At 43.0% G+C, this 24,102-nt stretch overlaps 1 protein-coding gene across 1 annotated transcript in view; it reads left to right on the plus strand.

The window, feature by feature from the left end:
• The first annotated feature begins 1,261 nt into the window (after window positions 1-1,261).
• The window catches only part of LOC138742137 (uncharacterized), a 145,498-nt gene continuing 122,657 nt past the window's right edge, over window positions 1,262-24,102 (plus strand). Inside the window, exons 1-4 of the mRNA XM_069896320.1 lie at window positions 1,262-1,420; window positions 1,728-1,800; window positions 13,329-13,480; window positions 23,682-23,768. Of these exons, the coding sequence (XP_069752421.1) occupies window positions 1,262-1,420; window positions 1,728-1,800; window positions 13,329-13,480; window positions 23,682-23,768 (471 nt within the window). The remainder of the gene's footprint in view (window positions 1,421-1,727; window positions 1,801-13,328; window positions 13,481-23,681; window positions 23,769-24,102) is intronic.

The following is a 24,102-nucleotide window of genomic DNA, read 5'->3' on the forward strand; positions in this document are numbered from 1 at the left end:
CTTGTCTCTCTGCAAGACGAACCTGGAAGGCTAGACTGTAGCTCTGGACTGCTTTATGGACAAGGTCACCGGGATGACCCCCGGTGACCTAGTGGTGTAATTACATATCACCACAATGTTATAGTGTGTTCTGCTGGTGTTTCCTACTGCACACGCCGCACGATGTGATGGTGACGGTCTGCCACATTAGCTCAGAATAGACAGTTGTCAGGCACGTAAAGAACATGGCAATTGAGATGTAGAAAATAACACTGCTGGGGATATCAGTCTGGAAGAGGACACGGTCATCAGTTTACTTATCCTTCCAGTGAATTTAAAGATGTGGCAGAGTAAGTGTTGATGGCCCTTTTCCAGTGCCTTGAGCTGCCTATTATAGCCAGTCCAAGTCTGAGAAACACCTTTTAGGGCAGGGATCACGGTTGTCTGGTAGACCATGAATTTTGTATCTGTCTTGATGTTTTAATCTTAAATTTTCATCTTTCACCCAAGGTCTGTGCTGGCATATGGAAGAAGTAGTGAATTTCGCCACGTCTGCAGGGGTGCTGTGCTGCTGGAGTTCACTGGAACGTCCGGCACCTCCTTTAGTCACTTTTGGTGAGCTCTGGCACCTAAAAATTTAGCACTGCACCCCTATGTATCTGCCTTCTCTGAGAGGAAGTTCCTGAGATATGGAATCGGTCCACATTCTCCTGGGCCTGACCATAAACATTGATAGGTCGAGCACTATGTCATGCAGATTGGTAGAAGACTTTAGTCTTGCGATGTTGGGCGCCAGACACCTGCTTTGAAGTCTGTGGATAGTATTAATTGCAATGAACACGCTTCAGACAAGAATGCTTGATAGTTGAAAATGACAAAATTGAAGATGATGGGTTTGCATAGAGTAAATGCAAGCAGGCTTTTCCCACTCAGAGATAAAAACAAGAGGACATGGGGATTTAAGGGTGAACAATGAAAGATTTAGCAGGGAACATTAAGGGGTGTGGAATGAGCTGCCAGGTGAAGTAGTCAATTTTGACATTTAAGAAAAATCAGGACAGGTACGTGGATAGGAGGGGCATGAAGGGTTATGGACTGGGTGCAGGTCGGCAGAATAGTTCAGCACAGCCTGTTTCTGGGCAGTTCTACGTTAGATTTAAATGGTCTTCCACGCTCAGACGTATCAGAAGTTTATATATTTGTTTGCAAATGAGGGAGGGGGGGGGGAGAAAGACGCGAGGCGGCGCAGCGCCGAGTCCCGCCATGGCGCGCATGTGCAGTGATGCTGGGGCGCGCGGGCCGACGGCCGTTGGGACGGTGCGCGCGTGCGCCGGCGGCCGTTGGGACGGTGCGCGCGTGCGCCGGCGGCCGTTGGGACGGTGCGCGCGTGCGCCGGCGGCCGTTGGGACGGTGCGCGCGTGCGCCGGCGGCCGTTGGGACGGTGCGCGCGTGCGCCTTCTGCGGAGATGTCGGGAGGGAAGGTCGCCGCGCTGCACGCCCGAGAAAACTGTTTCCCCCCCCGCCCCCTGTTTCTCGCTCACCACCTATTTTCCGGAGCCCTGCCCTGACTGGCACGTCCCGAGCACTCTCCTGACCCAAGGACGGTCCGGCCCTTTCCCCAGCCCATGCCATCCTTCCCCGCTCTGCTCGTTGCTGTCTCCCCCTCACATTCCCCTTCTTTCTCCATGTTCCTCAATTACCTGTAGCATTTCTTTTTTTTAAAAAAAAACCTCTCGGATATCTTTCAGAACGAGCCGCAAAAATCAGTCAAGACTCTTGCAGGGAGAAGGCGATCGGAAAACCTGAGTACTTCGTTTCTAGGTTCGTCTGGTTTTAAAAAAAAAGTCACTATCAATTGTCAGTGGTGCTATCATACACTAAATTAGAACCATATGTTTATTTTTTAAAGGTAAGCCAAATAATAAAATATTATACAACACGATTAAATAGTTTGGTAAATAAAATAGTGGTAAACTATTGAAGTAATGCAATATTGATGCTTAGATTGGATTGTTTCAACGTATTCATCCCATTCCACTGGCCAAAAGTTATCAACAGCAGCTTTGTCAACAGTTCTGGATAGTTGAGATTTAATGGTAATGGGTGTGCTGTGGTGGTGTTGGGCCCTATCAGTTTTGCCCCAATATTTACAATGACATAAAGGCTTTATCAGACAGAAGACTTGAGCTGGCCCGGTACCAAACTAGGGAAGTGCAGGGAAGGGAAAGGTGGCCTGACCTTTATGGCCTGGGTCCCAGGGGAGGAGACCAGGTAATAGTGTCCTCGGGGGCGGGCCATCCCGAGCCAATTAGCACACACAATCCACACCGTTACAAGGGGGTTGTGAGCGAGCGCAGCGAGAAGAACTGAGACAGCAGGCTGTGAGGTCGTTCAGCACAACAAATTTACCTTGAAATGCGTACTGAAGCTTTTAAGGCCACCCTGAGCTGGCCTCTCGCATCCCAGAACTCGCGTCATGCCGACATAAGTGAGTATGTGTACTTCCGGTCTGTACCAGAGGAGAAAGACCCGCCATGCCATCTTTGCTGCGGCTGCACTGCTGACTGCGACTGACAAGCGGGATCGGTTCGCCACTGCAATTATGTGCGCCGCCACACAACCCCCCCCAAAACAAAAAGCGCCGGTGGTCTCACTTGTGTGTTGTGGGTGAGATCTGGTGCTTTGGTGGCCGACCTCTATGTACTGGCTGCGGGACCTTTACCAGCTATGGCAAGTCCAAGTGTGCTGGTTTGAGGCGATCCAGGATGAAAAGTTCCTCTTGCCCCCAATGTCGAGAGTGAAAGTAGATGCATTTGTCCGGAGCATATTGTAGGGTCCCTCTTAGGGACGCTGGAGGAGTGGCCTGTGTCTGTCCCTGCAAATAAACACTTAGGCTGCGGGTAATTGGGGGCAGGGGGGGAGTGGCAGTGTCATGATGGCGGTGGTGGTGTGAATGATTCCAATTTGTCTTTCCAGTACAATGGCAGTGTCAGAGTCTTGGCCTCGTAATGAAGGGAGGAATTGTCCCAGGACTGCAAGGGGTTCACTGCAGACCAATTCTGTTGCGGAGGTCTTGAGGTCATCCTTTGGTGCTGTGCAGATACAGAGGAGGACCCATGACAGTTTGTCCACCCAGTTTAGCCTCTCAAGCTTTGCCATCAATGCTGACTTAAGGTGGCATTGAAAATGCTCAACTAGTCCGTTGGACTGGGGGTGGTAGGCAGTAGTGCATTGTAGCTGGGTGCCTGGGAGTTTGGAGAGTTCGTTTCAAAGGGCAGAGGTGAAGTTGGCCACCCAATCAGTAGTTACGCTGCGACTCCAAAATGGGAGACCCAGGTGGAGAGGAAAACTCTGGCACAAATGTCGGTGGTGGCATTCAGGATGGGGACAGCTCCGGCCATCGGGTGAATCTGTCCACTATCATGAGAAGGTAGTGTGACCCTCAGGAGACTGGCAAGAGGCCGACTATGTTGAGGTGGACATGCTGGAACCTTCAAGTCGAACTGTTGGAGGGGGGGCTTCGTGTGCTGCTAAACCTTCACAGTTTGACAGTGCATACAGATTTTCACCCACTTGCTAACTTGCTTCTGCAACCCATGCCAGATGCAATGGGAAGATATCATCCTTGCCGTTGTTCAAATAGAGGGATGGGAAAGGCCGTGTAGCATGTCAAAAAAAGTTCGTTGCCATTGGGCAGGAATTAGTGGTCAGGGTTGGCAAGTGGAGAAGTCACAGAGTAAAGTCACGCCATTGATGTCCAGTGGGATCTCGGAGCTGCAGTCTCGTGATTGCTGTACTGAAACTGGGTCTCGGGTTCAGGTGCTCAGGTGACAGCTGAAAAAGGCGAGGGGCCTCCAGGTGTAGTCTACGAACTGTTCCAGCATCATTATGGCAGCCAGAACCTCCTTGGTTTTCTGGAAAATGGCCTGTACCTCGTCGGTCCACTTGAGTTCTCTCTTGGAGTTTGACATTAACACAAAGAGTGGGTGAATGATGCTGGCAGCTGTGGGGATGAACCTGTGGTAGAAATTCACCATGCCCATGAATTCCTACAGTCCCTTCAGAGTCGTTGGTTTGGCAAACTGTTGTATACCCTTCACCTTGTCGGGTAAAGGAATGGTACTGTCATTGGTGATTCTGTGGCCCAAGAAGTCGATTTCCTCGAGGCCGAACTGGCAATTTAATCGGTTGATGGTGAGACCGAACTCAGCAAGTTGGTGGAAAAGCTGATGAAGGTGTTACATGTGCTCCTCAAGAATCTTGCTCACGACCAGGATATCGTCCAGGTAGATGAAGAGGAAAGGCTAGTCTCTGCCTGACTGGAAGGTCTGGGCTGTTTTTCAGGCTGAATGGCATGCAAAGAAACTCAAAGAGGCCAAAAGGGGTGATGATAGCGGCCTTTTGGACATCGTCCGGGTAAACGGGAATTTGGTGGTACAGGTACATAATCCTATCAGGACATCTAAAATCCAGAAAGCTCCAAAAACTGGCATTTTTTCCTGGTGTTGGTACAGCGGAGGGAGAGAGAGATAGCAGCACGACTAGGTTGGGTGGGGGAGGGGGGAAAGACAGCAGCGCGACTCAGGTGGGTGAGAGGGGAGAGCAGGGGGGAGAGAGACATCAGCACAACTCAGGCGGGTGGGGGAGGAGAGACTGCAGTGCGACTCGGGTGGGTAGGGGTGGGGAGAGAGACGCCAGCGCGACTGGAAGGGGGTGGATATGGCAGCACAATTCGGGTGGGCTTAAATCTGGGGCAGCTGGCTTTTGTTCTGAAATCCGAAATTCAGAACACACTGTCCCCTAAGGGTTCCGGATAAAGGATTGTGTACCTGTATCCCCAGATTAGGTCGACCTTAGAGAAGAGATGTGCACCGAGGAGGTTTACTGCAAAATCTTGGATGTGGGAGATCAGTTAGCAGTCTGGCGTTGTCACATCGCTGAGGCATTTGTAGTCTCCACAGGGTCTCCAGCTGCCGTTGGAATTGGACACTGTGGAGAGGAGAGGCCCATGGACTGTCAGACTGATGGATGATAATGAGTTTTTCCACTCTTCCTTAGCGAGGTTGAGTTTGTCAGGGGCTAGATGTCGGGCTTGAGAATGTACTGGTGGACCTGTAGTCGCTGTATGTGGTGCTGGACGCTGTGCTTCGGCATGGTGACAGTGAACTGGGGGCACAGGATAGGGGGAATAGTTAGCAAGGAGGTGGCTGTATTGGCTATGCAAAGTCTCCACAGAGATGAGCTGGGTGGCTGGCTCATTGGACTTGCCCATCTAGCTATCAGAGAAGTGAAAGATAAAATTTGCTTTTGAGTTGATGTCAATGAAATATACTCTTCTTGAGGAAAACCAAATAAAGCAGGGTTCTACTTTGATCTTAAAAGTCACTGATAAAGTTTGAAAAATGAAATGTTTTTCCAAAATTTTTTAAACTACGGCAAGCCCAGAACATATGAATCATTGAAGCCTCAAAGATTTTATATTTGTCACATAATGGATCAATATCAATAAAAAAATGAGATAATTTGACTTTAGATACATGTACTTTGTGCACCACCTTGAATTGCAACAAACAAAATTGTGCACACAAGGAGGTCTCATTAAATCAGATTAAGAATAGTATCCCAATCCTCATTTGAAAGTGATAAATTCAAGTTGAGTTCCCGATCATTCTTGATCTTAACTAGTGAGGCTATTTAAAGACTCTTGTGTTTTTTATTGATTTTCTTTTTGTTCTCTCTGTATTGCACAGTCAGTTTGTTTACATTTGTTATCTGTTTACAGTTGTTTGTTTACATGTTTACGCTGTGTAGTTTATTTTTTGCACTACCAATTAGTTTAATTCTGCTGCACCTGCAGGAAAAAGAATCTCAAGGATGTATGTGATGTTATGCATGTATTCTGACAAGAAATCTGATATCTTATCCACAACTAATCCCCTCCCTCCCCCCCTCCCCCACAACTCCTCCCTGATCCCTGACTATTCATTCTTAGAATGAATGACCTACCTGTCATATAGCTCTGAATCTCTCTCCCATGGATGATCTCCTGTTGCTTTAAACTCTGACTCCAAGATCTTGCCTACTGATTCACATACTCTGATTTATCCATCGCGATTCCTGTGACCCCAGTCAGATACTTAGTGTGCCAACCTGACATCTAACTCTGATACTCAAATAACCCCTCAATTCAATTAGCATCTCCTTTCATGTATATTGTGACATAGTATATTGAGGTGGTATGGGAGGCTTGCACACACACATTTTAAAACACAGAATATTTGCAGGACTTTTGCTGAATGCTTTTTGCAAAAATGCAACAAAGTGCAATGGCAGCAGCTTGCCTGGGAGACCATGTGATTTTTGCAGACAGGAACAGAACAGTTTTACTCTCAGAAAGGGAGAGAGTGAAACAGGGAGGAGAGACACAGAAATCAGTTCCAGAAGGACAAGCTGGCAAACATTTGGAAGGCTGGTCAAAGGAGAAAACTAGCTGTCTGAGGTAACCTGAAAGAAAGAGGATCATCTGGAGAACCCTGAAGGGGGCAAGTTTTGTCAGCAAGACTGATTGGAAAAGAATCAGGTGCAGATGTCCTGGAACAACAGGAATCTCTCTCTGAAAACCAGCAAGAACCCTCCTGAGTGGTAACCATTTCCCTCTTAAGCACCAAAGACTGTGAACTTTGTTAATGTTAACTTTGTGCACAGTACAAGAATTCCCTGCAACCAGTGAGATTAAACTGTGATCCAAAGAACTTTTCTAATCTTAAATACACATTACACACTCCTGCGCATAGTGTTAGAGGGGGAATTAAGTAGGTTAGGTAGGTTAAGTAATAAGTTAAAGTTTAATTCTATTTTCTTGTTCAAATATAATTAAAAACTACTTTTGTTTAAGTAACCCTGTGTTGAGGTGCATATCTATTACTGCTGGTTTTTAGGGTCCTCTGGACTCCGTAACAATATCAAATAGCACATTTTTTACTTTGAAAATGCAAGGCTCTCCATTATTTAATTTACAATGTTAAGCCTATAAATCGGAAGTATTTGGTAGGACACTACTACAATGATGATCTTATGATGATGTACTAGAATTTCCAGGGCTTATCCCTGAGTAGATTGATTTGGATTAGAATAAAATATTTGAAGCATTTTGTATGCTTTGTCTCACCTTAGAAACATAGAAGATAGGAGCAGGAGTAGGTCATTCAACCCTTCGAGCCTGCTCCGCCATTCAACAAGATCATGGCTGATCTTAAAGTTCAGTACCCCATCCCCACCTTCTCTCCGTAACCTCTAATACCCTTATACTGAAAAAATATATCTAATTCCCTCTTAAATATATTTAATGAACCTGCCTCTACTGCCCTCTGTGGCAATGAATTCCACAGATTCACCACCCTCTGGGTAAAGAAATTCCTCCTCATCTTGGTCCTAAATGGTTTGCCTATTATCCTCAAACCATGGCCCCGGGTTCTGGATTTTCCCATCATTGGAAACATCCCATCTGCATCCATTCTGTCAAGTCCTGCCAGAATTTTATAGGTCTCTATGAGATCCCCTCTCAATCTTCTAAACTCCAGCGAGTACAATCCCAATTTGCGCAATCTTTCCTCATAAGTCATTCCTGCCATTCCAGGTATCAACCTGGTGAATCGCCTCTGCACTCCCTCCATTGCAAGAACATCCTTCCTTAGATAAGGTGACCAAAACTGCACACAATACTCCAGGTGGGGTCTCACCAAGGCCCTGTACAGCTGCAGTAAGGTATCCTTGTTCCTATACTCAAACCCTCTTGATATGAAGGCCAACATACCATTTGCCTTTTTAACCGCCTGCTGTACCTGCATGCTCGCCTTCAGAGACTGCTGTACAAGTACCCCTAGGTCTCTCTGCACTTCCCCATCTCTTAATCTATTGCCATTCAAATGGTAATCTGCCCTCCGGTTTGTATTACCAAAGTGGATAACCTCACATTTATCCACATTGTAGTGCATTTGCCATGGATCTGCCCAGTCCCTCAATTTATCCAAATCACACTGGAGCTTCCTGACCCCCTCTTTCGTGCACACAACCCCTCCTAGCTTAGTGTCATCTGCAAATTTGGAGATATTACATCCAATCCCCTCATCCAGATCATTAATGTAAATTGTGAACAGCTGGGGCCCCAGTACAGATCCCTGTGGCACCCCACTGGTCACCGCCTGCCACTCAGAAAACGAGCCATTTATCCCAACTCTCTGTCTTCTACCTGCCAGCCAGTTCTCAATCCACATCAATACTTTGCCCCCAATCGCATGAGCCTTGATTTTGGAAGCCAGTCATTTATGCGGGACCTTATCGAAGGCCTTTTGGAAGTCCAGGTACACCACATCCACTGGCTCTCCCCCATCTATTTTACCTGTCACCATCTCAAAGAATTCCAATAGATTTGTCAAGCACGATTTACCTTTTGTAAATCCATGTTGACTCCATCCGATCCCTTCTCTGCTAGTCATATGCTCCGCTATTACATCCTTAATAATGGATTCCATCATTTTGCCCACTACTGATGTAAGGCTCACCGGCCTATAATTCCCTGCTTTTTCTCTACCCCCCTTTTTAAATAGTGGGGTAACATTAGCTACCCTCCAATCCATGGGTATTGATCCTGAGTATATCGAGTTCTGGAAAATAATTCTTAAAGCATCTGCTATTTGAATGGCCACTTCCTTAAGTACCCTAGGATGTAGATTATCAGGCCCTTGGGATTTATCTGCCTTCAATCCCATCAATTTCCCCAAGACCATGTCCTTAGAGATACTGATTTATTTCAGTTCCTCCCTTGAATTAGTCTCTATGTTTCCCAACATCCTTGGGAGGTTATTTGTATCCTCTCTTGTAAAAACAGAACTAAAGTAAGAATTTAATTGGTCTGCCATTTCCTTATTCCCCATTATATAATCCCCTGATTCCGACTACAAGGGACCTACTCTAGATTTCACCAATCTTTTCCTCTTGACATATTTATAAAAGCTTTTGCAGTCGGTTTTTATATTTGCCGCAAGCTTACTTTCGTAATTTATTTTTGCTCTCTTGGTTAATCCCTTTGTCCTCCTTTGGTGCATCTTGAACTGCTCCCAGTCTTCGGTTGTGGTACTTTTTTTGGCCAATTGATATGCTTTCTCTTTGGATCTAATGCTGTCTTTAATTTCCCTTGTTATCCACGGTTGAGTCACCTTTTTTGGTTTATTTTTATGCCAAACCGGTATAAACGATTTTTGCAATTTCTCCATTAGATCTGTGAATGCTTTCCATTGTCTATCCGCAGTCAACTCCCCCATAAACACCACCCAATCAATCTTACTCAACTCCCGTCTCATACCATCATAATCCCCTTTATTTAAATTCAGGACCTTAGTCTCGGTTTTAATTTCATCACTCTCCATGTCGAGTGAGAATTCGATCATATTGTGATGGCTCCTACCCAAAGGGCCTCGTACAACAAGATTGTTGATTAGCCCCTTATCATTGAATAATACCCAATCTAAAATGGCCTGCTCCCGAGTTGGTTCCTCGACATATTGACAATTGTTTTCATTTGAAATTTACATGGGGAGGGCAAATAAAAGTAATAGGGCAACTCCTCTACTAACATCTACCAGATTTGTTAGGAAGGAAGCATCCAATAGACCTGGTCCTAAATGCAGGCTGCAATGCATCATTTACTTTGCCACTGGGACACTAGAACACTGCCCACTGAGTTTGGCAGTGTCAACTCCTGGGAGAAAAATACATCTTTTCACTTGATGAAATTGGTTCAAATGTATTTAATTGCTTTTATTCTCCTAACTTCCAAAACAAAATAGTTAACGGTTGTTGGGTTTTTATTTCAAGTTTCAAGGTTTAGTTATTGTCATGTACATAAATTGTCCATAAAGGCACACAAAGAGGCGCAATCATGCCCCTACCAAGAAGAGAAAGGGAAGCAAAAATGGAATTTCAAACTATTGAGTGTCTGTGGATCCCACTACAGTCTCCTGTGCTCTCCTGTAACTTCCATAGATTCACAGCTTCCTGTCTGCTCTGATAGTGAACCTGAGCTCCAATTCATCTTCCTTGTCCCGGATCCCTGAAACAATTAGGTAGTTGTTAATGACCGATGCCCTTCGGGAATCCTTATCCCTTGTGAATCCTGGTCCCAAAATCAGGTTTCCATAGCTGGTTTCCAGCTGCCAACAGCCTGGTGTCAGTCTTTTGTTCCCCTTGTTGGTCAGCTTCTGTGATCTACCCAGGCTTCTCCTTAGTAGGCTGGTGTTCTCCTGCTCTGGTGTTCTAAAGCTTGCAACCCTCATGGTCTGAGCTGCCAAGTGTGGGTGTCACCATCTTGGGCCAAGACCTCCAATGTAACAAAAAAACCTACTGTCTCATTCTACAGGTGATTTAAACTTGTATGGGGCCATCAGGTAGTAGGACCCCGTGGAAGAGCATTGTAAGATGTACCTTCACCCCCTACTTCTGGGTTTGAACCAGCAGCTGCACTGCTGTTAACAGAGCTGCAGCACCACCACCATTTTCACTTTTCACCAGATCTGACTTTTGAATGTGAACCTGGGGATGGGAATTCACCAGCTGATAAAACTGGGCTTTCTGTAGTAAAAATGCACCTGGGACCACGCTGGAAGCAATAATGTAGTGCAGGTAGAGGCAGTCAATAATTTTGTGGCAGTGGAAGATTTTTCCCCAGTATAGTAATTATTATTTTAAATGGGAATAAATGGTCATTTGTAAAACAATCACAATTTGGAGTTTCAATTTTACGAAGTGTTATTTTGAATTTGAGCTGATTAGGCCAAAAACAATAGTTAATAGCAACTGAGCCTCAAGGCTAGACAGTAAATACAACCTTAGCACAGCCACACTTAGAGACTGTGTATGGGGCTGTGCCCCATGCAACTGGAAGCTGTTGAAATAATGGAGGGGATGTAGCGTATGTTTTTTGGATATTGCTTTATTTAAAACTGAACTTGTAAATGAATAATTTGAAAGAGCTATTTAAAATCATGAAGGGCTTGGAACAGAGTACATAGGTGCATTTTAATTATAAGGACCACATTGGTTTTTAGTAAAAATGACACAGATGTAAGTGCATTGAAAAATGGCTTTCACCAGTCATCTTCTTAGTAACTGGAACCCATTAGGCTATTTGTGCGAACCATATCAGGAGAAATGGATTAGTTATTAAAAATTTTTAATTGCTCAGACCAATTGACATTGAATTGCAAATGAGAGACATGGATTTCTTGAGCTTTCAGAAAGGATCAGTGAAACCAAGACGAGACGTCAATGAAGCTTCAGGGAACTAAATTAAGCTCGAATGCTGGAAAAATATTCAATACCCCAAGGTTTCATTCTTGTCTGCTCCTGAGGAGTATTAGTTTGTCATTAGTTTTACTGAGAGGTTACTATACAGAATATTATTTTGCACTGGATTTCTTCACTGAAATGGCTTAGCAAACCACTTGCTTCAAGAGCCAATTTTAGACAGGGATTAAATGTTAATTTGCTGTTTTATCCAGACCCTTGGGCAAGTAAATAATAAAGATGCAACATTGGATGAGGATCAAGATGACCAAAGTTCTCTCTTTGTGCCCAGGTCTTTGAACAGAGCTATAAAGAGTGGACTGACCCAGAAAGAGTACCCTGCAAGGAGGAATTAGTCACAGATGGGGTTAATGTTCAGAGGATGATCTGCTTTGTCTTCTCTGAATAAACATCAATTAGTAGATGATGCCTGCAACCTTAGAAAAAAGATGAAATCTGAATGTGTATTATCAATGACCATTAAAGTTCTGGATCCTTGCAGAATCTTACAAAAAACAGTTACAGGATGTTGCAATCAACTGGACACAAGAACACAAGACAGGTCACTGGTGGCATGTCATCAGGGTCAGCATTCTATTAACCTTGTAACAGCCTGCTGGAATGAATGTCAATACATTGTACATGTATAACCTGATGAAACAGCATTCTCCAGTCCTTGGTGCAAAACCGCAGCCATATAACTAGACATAACACCCATACAAAGAGACAATACATATGCAGAAAAAGTATTCATCTAAACAAATAAATATGAATATGAGAGTCTTGGATGGTTTGTGTAAGCAGTTCCTTTGGTCGTTCAGCATTCTCATTTCATCTTCAATTAGACTTGCATTTTGGCCACCAGAAAAGAAGGGGCTTGGCTGAAACCCTAGAAGAAATCTAAAAGGTAAAATGCTGCATTGAAATAATAAATGCCATTTAATCACTATGTGATCACACATTTAAGCCATCAGCAGAATAAAGATGTAATCCAGGTATCTAGATGAATCTGGAGGTGATGTTTTATTCACAACTTCTCAAATGTCAGGAATGATTATAATGTGGTGCATTGTACAAAGCTGTGAAGGAGAGGGACATTGGGTTCTAGGAGAATGAATTGTCATGGAAGTTAGACCTTCCCTAGACAATTGTGATGAGGAGAAGAAAGAATAATAATAAATATAGTGCTCTTCAGCTACTTGTGTTGTCACCTGAGGTGCCAGGAAAGTCCTCATTAATGCAGATCTTTCTTAATTTGCCCCACTAAAGATATGGCACAAGCATATGGATGCAATTCCAATTCAAATTACACTTACTTTTCTCTCATACCTCCCACACCTCATCTGCCATTTACACAGAAAAACACTCAACACACAATTTTCTTGGAAACAACCATATTGTTGCTGATCCCTTAATTGATCTTTAATAATTCATTTCTTCACATTCATCAAATAAATGACTTGCCTCATAGTTTCTGAGATTGCAAAAAAAAGTGGCAAAGTAATATTTGTGCAAACTCAGTGTCATATATTTCATAATGTATTTCTCTCACACTTTTGTGCATTAAAAATTGGCTTAAGGATAAAGCAGTGTGTTGTGGCAAATGGTTATTTTACAACCTGGAGGACTTGACAGGCTAGATGCAGGAAAGAGGGTTTCCTGGTTCTTGGGTCTTGGCACAGGAAACCATGTCTCAGAATAAGGTGCAGGTTATTTAGGACTGAGATATAGAAACATTTTTTCATCAAAGTATGGATAACTTGAAATCCATTCTGGTGGGGTATGAAGGCTATTGTCTTCATTCAAAATACATATGTATTTGAATCTGGATATTAAGAAATTAAATGAATATGAGAAAAATGCTGAAAAATGGCACTGAGGTAGAGAAGGTTCAAAGGTCCAATTGCTCTCCTGTTCCTATTTTTTAATTTGCACTGTATGTAATGTAATATTTTCAAACCTTTTTGTCATTATACACAATAATTCGTTATTTTCTGGTTTTATATCAGAAACGTTTTCAACAATAATAGTCGATGAATTTCAAGAATCTGAAGAGGATTTAATCCATCTACAATCAGAAGTGATCAACAAAACCTTCTTTGCACAATTCCTCAATCTGAAAGCTTCAAATGAGGTAACAAATCTGAAAGCTTCAAATGAGGTAACAGCCAAATACTTTTAGATATGGAGTAGATTTTTGCCCATAACCAAATTCTAAATTCCATTTGCATTCCCTGTAGTTAGCATTGAGGTTATGGGGTTAGCATCAGCAAGTGGTATTCTACCATTTTACAAAATGATATGATGAGTGGATGACCAATTGAATAAGAGTTACAGGAGCCTAAACTGATAATTTGGAAAGACAAATTCAAACACAACAGAACTGCTAAGATTTTACATTTAGTTATTTAAAAATGCTTGTTTACAAATGACCTATGATAGGGAAGGAAATCTGCCCCATGTGAATCCAGGATCACAGCATAGTTGCTTCTCCAGTCTTAAATGCTCCATTTGTCCACTTAGTTCAGTTAGAATGTACCTTCTCCATAACATGTTAATTAAAAAAAAATCTTTTGCAGCAAGAAGAGAGATAAGATAGGTGGCAATGTTGCAATTAAACAGAAATGGGCAGATTAGCAAGAAATGTAGGTCTCTTCCTCTTGCCGTAAATTGGTTTATCGTCCCCAAAATACTTAGTACAATGAGCCATGTCGAGAGCTTAATTTACAGAATTGCAATGAAAAGAAAGATCAGAATCAGGATTATTGTCATGAACACGTGTCATGAAGTTTGTTGTTTTGCAGCAGCAGTATTGTGCAAAATTACTATAAATTACAAATCGGTAACTGAGATTTTAAAAAAAAATTAGTGAAAAAAGTGAGGTTGGTCCATAGATTTATGGTCCATTCAGAAATCTGATGGCGAGAGGAAGAAGCTATTTTTATAATGTTGAGTGTGTGTCTTCGGGTCCATGTAGCAGTGAGAAAAGGGCATTGCCTGGGTGATGAGGGTCCTTGATTATAGAAGCTGCTTTCTTGAGGCACCATCTCTTAAAGATGTCATAATGGACTGAAGACTAATGCCCATGATGGTGCTGGCAGAGTTTGCAACCCTTTGTAACCTGTTCCTGTCCTGTGCATTGGTACCTCCATACCAGACAGTGATGCAACCAGCCAGAATGTTCTCCACGGTACACAAGGAATTTGCAAGAATTTTTGGTGACATACCAAATCTCCTCAAACTCCTAACAAAATATAATCACTGGCACACCTTCTTTATGATGGCATCGATATGATGGTCCAAGGATAGGTCATCAAAAATGTTGACACCCAGGAATTTTAAGTTTCTTACTCTTTCCCCTGCTTACCCCTTGAAGAGAACTGGTTTGTGTTTTCCTGGCTTCCCCTTCCTAAAATCCACAACCATTTCCTTAGTTTTACTGACATTGAGTGCAAGGTTGTTGTTGTGATGCCATACACTTCCTCATTGCCATCTGTGATTCTGTCAACAACTGTGGTGTCATGGGCAAATTTATAAATGGCATTTGTAAATGAATTGTGCATAGATACATAGTCATAGATGGAGAGAGAGTAGAGCAGTGGGCTAAGCAGGCATCCTTGAGGTCTCTCTGTGTTTATAGTTAGCGAGGAGGAGATGTTGTTACCAATCCACACTGACTATGGTCTTCTAATGAGGAAGAAGGATCCAGTTGCAGAGGAAGGCCCAGGTTTTGAAGCTTGGTGACTAGTACTGAGGGGATGATAGTGTTGAAAGCTGAATTATATGATGCACCATCAATTACTCAAAAGACTATTATAGAAAAACTTAAGAATACAAGCACATTCATACTGTGTGTTTGTCCTGCACTGAGCTGCAGGGGGCTATGGAACAGTCACCTTTATACAGGAGCCTGTGGGGAGGGGCCACAGGTACAACCAGCCAATAGGTGTGCCTGACCAGACAATTATACATAACAATGATTTACCACACTATAATCAATGAAAGGCAGCCTGATGTAGGTATTACTGTATTCCAGGGTATCCAGGGCTGAGTGGAGAGCCAGTGAGATTGCATCTGCAGTGGAACAATTGTGGTGACAGGCAAATTGCAATGGATCCAGGTTTTTTTTCTTGGATACGAGTTAATTCTGGCCATGAACAACCTCTCAAAGCATTTCATTACAGTAGATGTGAATGCTACTGCATGATAGCCATTGATGCAGCTCACCCTGCTCTTCTTGGGCACTGATATGATTTGTGTCTGTTTGAAGCAGGTGGTATAAAGGTTAAAACCTTGTGTTTTTGATTATTAGTTAATTTTGTGCTTGTCTCTTTTAGAAAGACTATTGTTTGTAGTGTTACTATAATGACTATGACATAATACAGGGGTGTCACACTCAAATTCACAGAGGGCCAAAATTAAAAACTTGGGCCAAACTAAATATTTATTGAAAATTTTCAAAAACATCTGCATGTTTTCTCTTCTTTCAACATATGTAATGTTAAACTTTTTCTTATTAAAATAAATGTTTAATAATAATTTTGGTTAAACTCTTTCCAGAAGAAGCATTAACAAATGAGAAATAAAATATTCAATAAATAATATTTCTCTATAGCCTTTAAGCTCCTTTTAAATGTATTTTTTTCACAAGCCAACAAGTCAAAAAAATAACAACTTGCTTCAATGATAAACAGGTTTGTCTTTTAAAATGATGAACATATAGTCTGCTTCCCACCTGTCTTGAAAGGTCCTGTTTTCTGTCTTTCATTTGGCCATTTTTCGTAAGGGGTTTATTACATGTGAGTTAGGCGACAGGTCGCAGATGCTAATGAAAGTAAACAGAGGAGGTGGGGGCGATTAGCGGGCTGACGGGCTGGCGCCAATGCATTTGCAAAGCATTCTGGGATTTGTAGTATTAGCTGTGCATGCGCTATACTGGCACAACGGCCAGCGGGCCAGCTCTAATACATATTTGATATGATCTTGCGGGCCCAATATGATTATATCACGGGCCAAATTTGGCCCGTGGGCCTGAGTTTGACATGTGTGACATAATATGTCATATTATGACTAATAGCTTGTATCTGACGAATTATGAAGAGAACGTGAGCTGGAGATAATTTTCTTTGAACTTACTTCTTGAATATCTCTTTAAAGTTGAATATCGTTATATATTTAAATACAGTATATGCTTTGTTTATTCATCGTTATGAAACTCTTAATGTGAAGTTATGCCAAATGTTTATCCATTTTATCAATGAATTAAAACTACATAAGCTGCATCTACAAAATTTGGTTTATTGGATTAGTAAGATAGTAATTCAGAATGTCGACCCATGTTTCCTTGAAGATGACATGCTTTGAAATTAGGAAATACAGAACCTGGAAAGTGTCATCTATATTTTGATTCAAAGAAAATTATAATTGTGAATTTTGTTTGAAAGAGCTCAACTTGTTAAAAGCAAAGAGACATTCTTGCTGTAACAATAAAATATTCCAAACCAGTAAAAAAGAACATGTCTGAATTGCGCAGTTTAAAATTGAGCTAAAGTCTTGGAGGACACCTGTGACCTTGGAAAGATACGATACAGCTCTGGTTCGCAGAATCTGGCAGGAAGCCTAGAAAAATGTGTTCTTAAAAGTTATAAATAATCAGAGATAAAGAAAGCTAAGTTTTGTGTTTACTTGCTGCACCACAGGCCTGTAATTGTCTAGTTTACTTTTGGAGCCCTTCTTAAACAGTGGGACAACATGAGCTACTCTCCAATCCTCTGGCACTCCCCCGTGACTAAAGATATTTTGAATATATCTGCCAGGGGCCATGCAATTTCAACACTTGTATCCCACAAGGTGCAGGGGATTTGTCTACCTTTATTCGTTGTAGACAGGAAGCACCTCCTTCTCCTTAAACACCATATGTTCCATGAAACTTCTATTTGTTTCCCTTCCATCTTTATTCACTATGCCAGTTTCCTGCATAAATACTGATGCAAAAAAAATTGTTCTTGGGGAGAAGAATGTTTGGTTCTAATTGGTTGAAGGAGGCAAGGAGCACATGCAGGACCCCTTTGAATCAGTGAACTAGACCGTATTCAAGGATTCATCTTCAGACTTGAATGAATATGCCACAGCTGTCATCGACTTCATCAAGACCTGTGTGGATGAGTGTGTGCCCATGCGTACATACCATGAGTACCCTAACCAAAAGCTGTGGAAGAACCAAAGGATTCGCAGTCTTCTGAAGGCTAGATTGATGGTGTTTAAAATTGATGGTGATCCAGATGTCTATAGATCAGGTACAACCTGTGGAAGACTATCGTAACAGGAAAGAAGCAATTAAAGGTAAATGTACAGATTCCATTACTGTCACGTAATATTACATTTGGAATGCAACATTCATGAAATTCTTTAACTTTGTGACTAGCGTAAGGCAGACAGCACCTGGTGTTCCTAGGGAGTCTCCTCTCCAAATACTGACCAGGCCTGAGCCTGCTTAGTTTCCAAGATCAGACAATCTCAGGCATATTCAGGCTTTTAGGCTTCTGAGTGAAGTTAGAAACAGAATCAGATGCATGCCAGCTATGGTAGGGTTTACAGTTCATTACATCCTACAAGGCAAAACTTAACAACATAAATGGCTGTGATGTTTCACTCTCTAATAAGCTGAACACCATTTATGCTTACTTTGAAAAGGAGAATTCAACTGTATCAGTGAGAATCCTTGCAAATGACCCTGTGATAATCTGCTTCAAAGGTCAGTCAAAATATCTTCCAAGAGGATGAACCTTCATAAGGTGTCAGGCCCTGATGGTGTACCTGGCATGGTACTGAAAATCTCCGTCAACCAACTAGCTGGAATATTCTCAAATATTTTCAATCTCTCACTGCTTCAGTTGGAGGTTCCCACCTAGAATAGACATTAATGGCTAATTACTATTACAGATACAGAAGTAAATATGGTAAGTATAAGATTAGAAATTAAAACTTTCTGCTTCTTGTAAGACAGATTTTAGTAATAGGTCTATTTAAGTAACCAGTCTTGGTTTTAATCCATACTTGCCAACCAAAATCTTTCTTATCCGGAACTGTATCCATGAATTTCCCCAGAATCACTTATGATAATTATAATGTCTCCACATACAAAATTGCGTTTAGCTTTAGATCATTTTTGTCTCTCTTGTAATAATGAAAGATATTCTTCAATCCATCTTTTCCAAAATAAATCCACAATAAACTGCACTTGTTTCCATCTGTGTCTTGCACAAATATCTTTCTGAAATTGACCTGGAGTCATTAAAGGACTAGATTTAAGGAATAAGTGCCCTGATGTCATTTGAATCGATAGAAATTTTAGTTATTGGAGGACTATTTAAAATAGCTTCAATTTCACACAATACTGTGTGCAGATTATTATCATTGAGTATTTGATTATTTAAAATTTTCTTGATCTAATCATTCTTTCCCACACACCACCATGATGTGATCCTGTAGGTGGGTTAAATAGCCAACTAATTTCTTTATGAATGTAATGCATCTTGAATTTGATGTTGATTCCAATTTTGAATTGCTTTTCATAACTAATTGAGCTCCCCACCAAGACCCCGCTCATGCCAGGAGCCCAAGGTTCTCACATCCTACTGCGCTGTCACCGGGAGGCCGAGGTTCGTGCTGCCGCCGGGAGCCCGAGGTCTCCGCTGCCTCTGGCAGCCTGATGTCCTCAGTCAGTTCGACTTCAAAAACATTTCGGATAAATGAGGATTTCTGTTTTGTTTCAGATATCCTCATTTATCTGAAATGTTTAATTTTTTTTCAGATAATAAGGATTTTGGAGAATCCAATTTCGGATAATTGGAGTTGTACTGTACTATTATTGTTCGATAATCAGAATTTATTGTCATGAACAAGTCATGAAATTTGGTGTTTGTGACAGCATCATAGTGCAAACATTCATATTATGAACCATCTTACAACAATAATATAAAAAAAAGTAGTGTATAGCCACGTGCTACTCGAAAGAAGACACACACACACGTGGTGTAATCAGATTAAGCTCTGAGTTTTATTAGGCTCAGGCCCGACTTACATACTTGCACTGTTCCTGCCTTGGCCCCCCTTGGCTGACATCACAACATGCATAACAAAAGTGGATTTCTCACACGCAGGTACTTTCCTTCATATCATTGCCCTTCTTCCCTGTGCGCTGTCCCTGTCTTTTGGCTGTGTAGCAAGGCCAGTGGCATTTTGGGGTCGCTGGCCTTTAAAATGCCCTTGCCGTTCACCCACTGGTTTGCTTGTGGGGCCAGTGCTGCTGTGCAGACTGCTGGCCTTTGGTTGCATTTGCCTCCCAGAGCGCCAACTTGATCGCCACCATGGTGGGCTGCCACATCCCCCCCAAAACCAGCGGTATTGTCCTTGTTATTGTCCTTAGTGCCCGGAGGCAAAGTCTCTGCAGCCTTCGGAAGCCTGCCTCTTCGGCATGGTGCTGGTGTCTCGACCAGGCGTGCTGGGTCCAGGTGTGAGCCTGTCTGTGGTGAAGAACTCCATCTTGCCTCTGACCTTCAGCTTGAACGTGGCCCTGTTGTCTGGAACAGACCCTCGAATGGCCTCCGAAGTAGTGAACAATGTGGACCCCTGCAAATGAAAACATACTCAGAGTCCTGCAGTTCTTTGGGTATGTTGGTCCTCATGTGTCCATGCCTGGAAGGTGGAATCAGGGCCAGGTTGCCGACTCTTTCCCTTAGCCTGCTGAGGAATGCTGCAGTGTCGTCCTGCTGTCTGCCTGGGGATTGTACGAATTCTCCTGAGTTCTCCAGTGGAGCTCCATAGATTAGTTCAGCCGAAGAGGTGTTGAGCTACTCCTTGGGTACTGTGCAGATGCCCCACAGTGCCCATGGTAGCTCATCTACCCAGTTGGGTCCTTGGAATCTGGTCATGAGCGCGGTTTTGAGGTGCCTGTAAAAACGCTCAACCAGCCCATTGGATTGTGGGTAGTAAGCTGTTGTGTGATTCAGCTGGGCACCCCACAGGCTAGCGAGGTTGGACCACAGACTGGAGGTGAACTGGGCCCTTCTTTTGGATGTGATGTGGAACGGTAACCCAAACGAGATGAGGGCTCTGGTGCAGAGGTTGTGGATGTGTCTGCCAGCAGGACTGATTCTGGCCACCTGGTGAAGTGGTCAACTATGTCCACATGAATGTGGTTGAACCTTCGTTCTGTGAGCTTAAAGTGCTGAGGTGGGGTATTGGTGTGCTGCTGTACCTTCATTGTTTGGCCCTGTGTGCACGCCTTCACCCATCCTCTGACCTGTTTCCGCAATCCATAACACATGTATTTGCTGGCCACCAGCCCAACCGTGGTCCTGATGGATGGGTGAGCCAGTCCGTGGATAAAATAGAAAACCTGTCGTCTCCAAGCCACTGGGAGGATGGGTCTGACCTGACCAATGGCCACATTGCACAGGAGGATGGTGTTACCTGTGCCAACTGGGATGTCCTGGAGCTGCAGTCCTGATATAGCAGTCCTTGTCTTTCTGCTGCACCTCTGCCAGTGCCATGGTCCACTCTTCTTGATAGCGCATGGATACTTTGCCTGGACAGTGCATCAGCCACCACATTGTCCATGCCGGAGACGTGCCTAACATATGTGATGTACTCCAAGATGTAAGACAGGAGTCGTTACTGGCGGGTTGACCAGGGGTCTAAGATCTTAGCCAAGGTGAAAGTCATGGGCTTGTGATCTGTGAAAACTGAGAAGGACCTGCTGTCCAGGAAGTACCTGAAGTGGCAGATGGCTAAGTACAGCGTCAGTTGCTCTCTGTCAAAAGCGCTGTACTTCAGTTCTGGACGCTGGAGATGTTTGCTGAAAAAAGCCAACAGCCACCAATTTCATTTGATCTGCTGCTCCAGAACACTGCATGTCGCCATTCCTGACACATTCACCATCAGGGCCGTTGGAACGTCTGACCTGGGATGTGCCAGGAGAGCGGCATCCGCCAGGGCTTCCTTGGCCTTCAGGAAGGCATCCGCTGACTCCTCGTTCCATCCCAGGTGATGTCCTTCACCTTGCCTGCCATCCAGACGAACAAGGGCTGCATGATCCAAGCAGCTGAGGGGATGTACCTACGATAGAAATTTATAATCCCCACGAACTCCTGTAGTCCCTTGGTCGTGTTGGGTCTGGGGAACTTCCGGATGGCCTCCACTTTACTGGGTAGAAGTGTGGCTCCTTACCTGGTTATCCTGTGGCCCAGGAGTTCGATGGCTTCCAATCCAGTGTTCATGCTGGCCACAGTGGAACAGCTGCTCCTTGGGGCAGACTTCCTGCATGCCCACAGCCTGCTAGTGGACCTCAAGAGAAGGAGGTTGGTCCACACCAAGACTTTTTAAAGCTTCCCCCTCAAAGACACCAGACTCCCAGCACTCCACCTGGACTCCGTAGAGATTGGACAATGAGTATGCCAGGGCCTTGGCCGAGTTTCTTGCAGTGCTCACCCCCAAATTCACCATGGTGATGCCCTGACATAGACTACAGCACCACATCATGACCCACAACCTGCCACTCCACGCAAGGGCAAGACGATGATGACTTCCTCTGACTTCCTTCTAAAGTCCACAATCAGCTTTTTGGTTTTACTAATGCTGAACATGGTTGATATGACACCACTCCAAGAGTTGATATATCTCCCTCCTGTATGCTTCCTCATTACTGTTTGTGATTCTGTTGACAATTGTGGTGTCATCGGCATACTTATACATAGCATTGGAATTGTGTCTGGCCACACAGTCGTGGGTGTATAGTGAGTTGAGCATTTGGTTAAGCACGCATCTTGGGGAGCGCCTGTAGTGATAATCAGTGAGGAGGAGACGTAGCTTCCAATTCGTACTGATTGTGGGCTTCCAATGAGAAAGTCGAGGAGTTGCAGAGTGGGGTACTGAGCCCTAGAGATGCTTTTTGCCTTGAAATCCTCTATCAACAAGGACCCTCTTGAAAAGGACACTTGCTCTTACGTCGTCATGTACAATGTCATGTGAAATTGATTCCTTTAACTAATTTTCATGGATGCTACCTGACAGCTGCTGAGTTCCTCCAGCACATTGTGTGTTGCTCCAGTTTTCCAGCATTCGCAAACTTCTTGTTTCCCATTATAACCAATATTATATTTGAAAGTCAAGTCAGCTATCTATCTAAATGGCTAGCCTTAAATTTACAAGTTGGAATTATATGATGCTATTTATCAAGTGATTCTAGTTTATTTAATACTGAAAAATAAGATGCAAAACCAGCATGTCCAGATTTTCGCTCCATCTCCCACTCTTTTGATATTTTTCCTCTGAATTTTTAGATATTCATTCTCAAACCACTTAATTCATTTATTATGTAAGCAAGGCTTTCTATGGAAGGGTGTTTTGAGTGAAAAAGAGCACAACAATTATTGTAAGAGACTGTGATGGTTGCCTGCATCCTTGGAGTGCATTTAGTGGAGAACCTGACATGGTCCCTTAGCACAAGCTCCGTAGCCAAGAAAGCCCAGCAATGCCTCTATTTCCTACCAAGTTCATCTCCCACCCTCCATCCTCACTACATTCTACAGAGGATGTATTGAGAGCATCCTGCAACTGCATCACCGCCTGGTTTGGAAGCTCTACCTCCTCGGACCGCATGACCCTACAGAGGATAGTGAAATCAGCAGAAAAGATCATTGGGGGCGCTCTTCCTACCATGAAGGGCATTTACAACACTCGGTACAGGCAAAAGGCAATAAAAATTGTGAAGGTCTCCACACACCCCTCAAGTAAACTGTTCTCCCTTGTGCCATCTGGTAGGAGGTACTACAGCATTTGGGCCCTTACATCCAGATTGGGCAACAGCTTTTCCCGCCCAAGTCATCAGACTCCTGAACTCCCAGAACATTTGGGGATAGGGTACCATGGACTGTTACTGTATAAGTCTTAAAATTTTAATGTGTTTAACTTCTTTTCTAACTTATATTTATGTAAATATGCCCTGTGGTCTTGGAGAAACGCTATCTTGCCTTTACAGTGCAAGCATGGTATCAACGATAAATAAAGATGGCCTGAACATAAACTGTTCTCGCTTCCATATAATTTGGGCCCCTCAATTGTGCCTTCAGCACCATTTTAATACAAGGATAAAATATTGTGTGGTAGCTTATTGCTCCTGAGGTACCACACATGAAATTGACACGGGCTCCCAAAAGCATGTAACACAAGTTGGAAGCTAAAAAATTTATACATCAACATATCTCTACTTTTGTTGCATCCTTTAACTGAGCAATGTTCGACTAAATAATTAACTGAATTTTGAATTTCCCTGTTTAGATATGCTTTTTCCTCTTTATTAGATTGACCTAGAACATCTAGCCAGAATTCTAGAACATGGCGCTGATGTAAATTTCTCAGATAAGGAAGGGCATACTGTTCTCCATGAGGTAAAATCAAGTTTATTTAAGCAAACACATCTTTAAACTCATTAATACAATTATCAAAATTGTTACCAACAGAAATTATGTGTGGTTAAACTGACAACAAATTTATCCTCTTGATGATGTTATTTTATAAATTCTCAGGCACCAATGCAAATTTTGTTTCATCCTCATGAATTAATCATGGAAATATTAGACACGCCTTGACTTGCAATTATTTTCATTCAAGTGCCTCAGTATATCTTTGGCTTCTGAAGTTATTCATGTTATTCTTTTTAGTGTTATATTTAAGTCTAGTTTCCATTATCCTCACAGTACATGTATTACTTTGGTCAATGAC

The sequence above is a fragment of the Narcine bancroftii genome, chromosome 8 (assembly GCF_036971445.1).
Source record: "Narcine bancroftii isolate sNarBan1 chromosome 8, sNarBan1.hap1, whole genome shotgun sequence".
NCBI classification, from domain to species: domain Eukaryota; kingdom Metazoa; phylum Chordata; class Chondrichthyes; order Torpediniformes; family Narcinidae; genus Narcine; species Narcine bancroftii.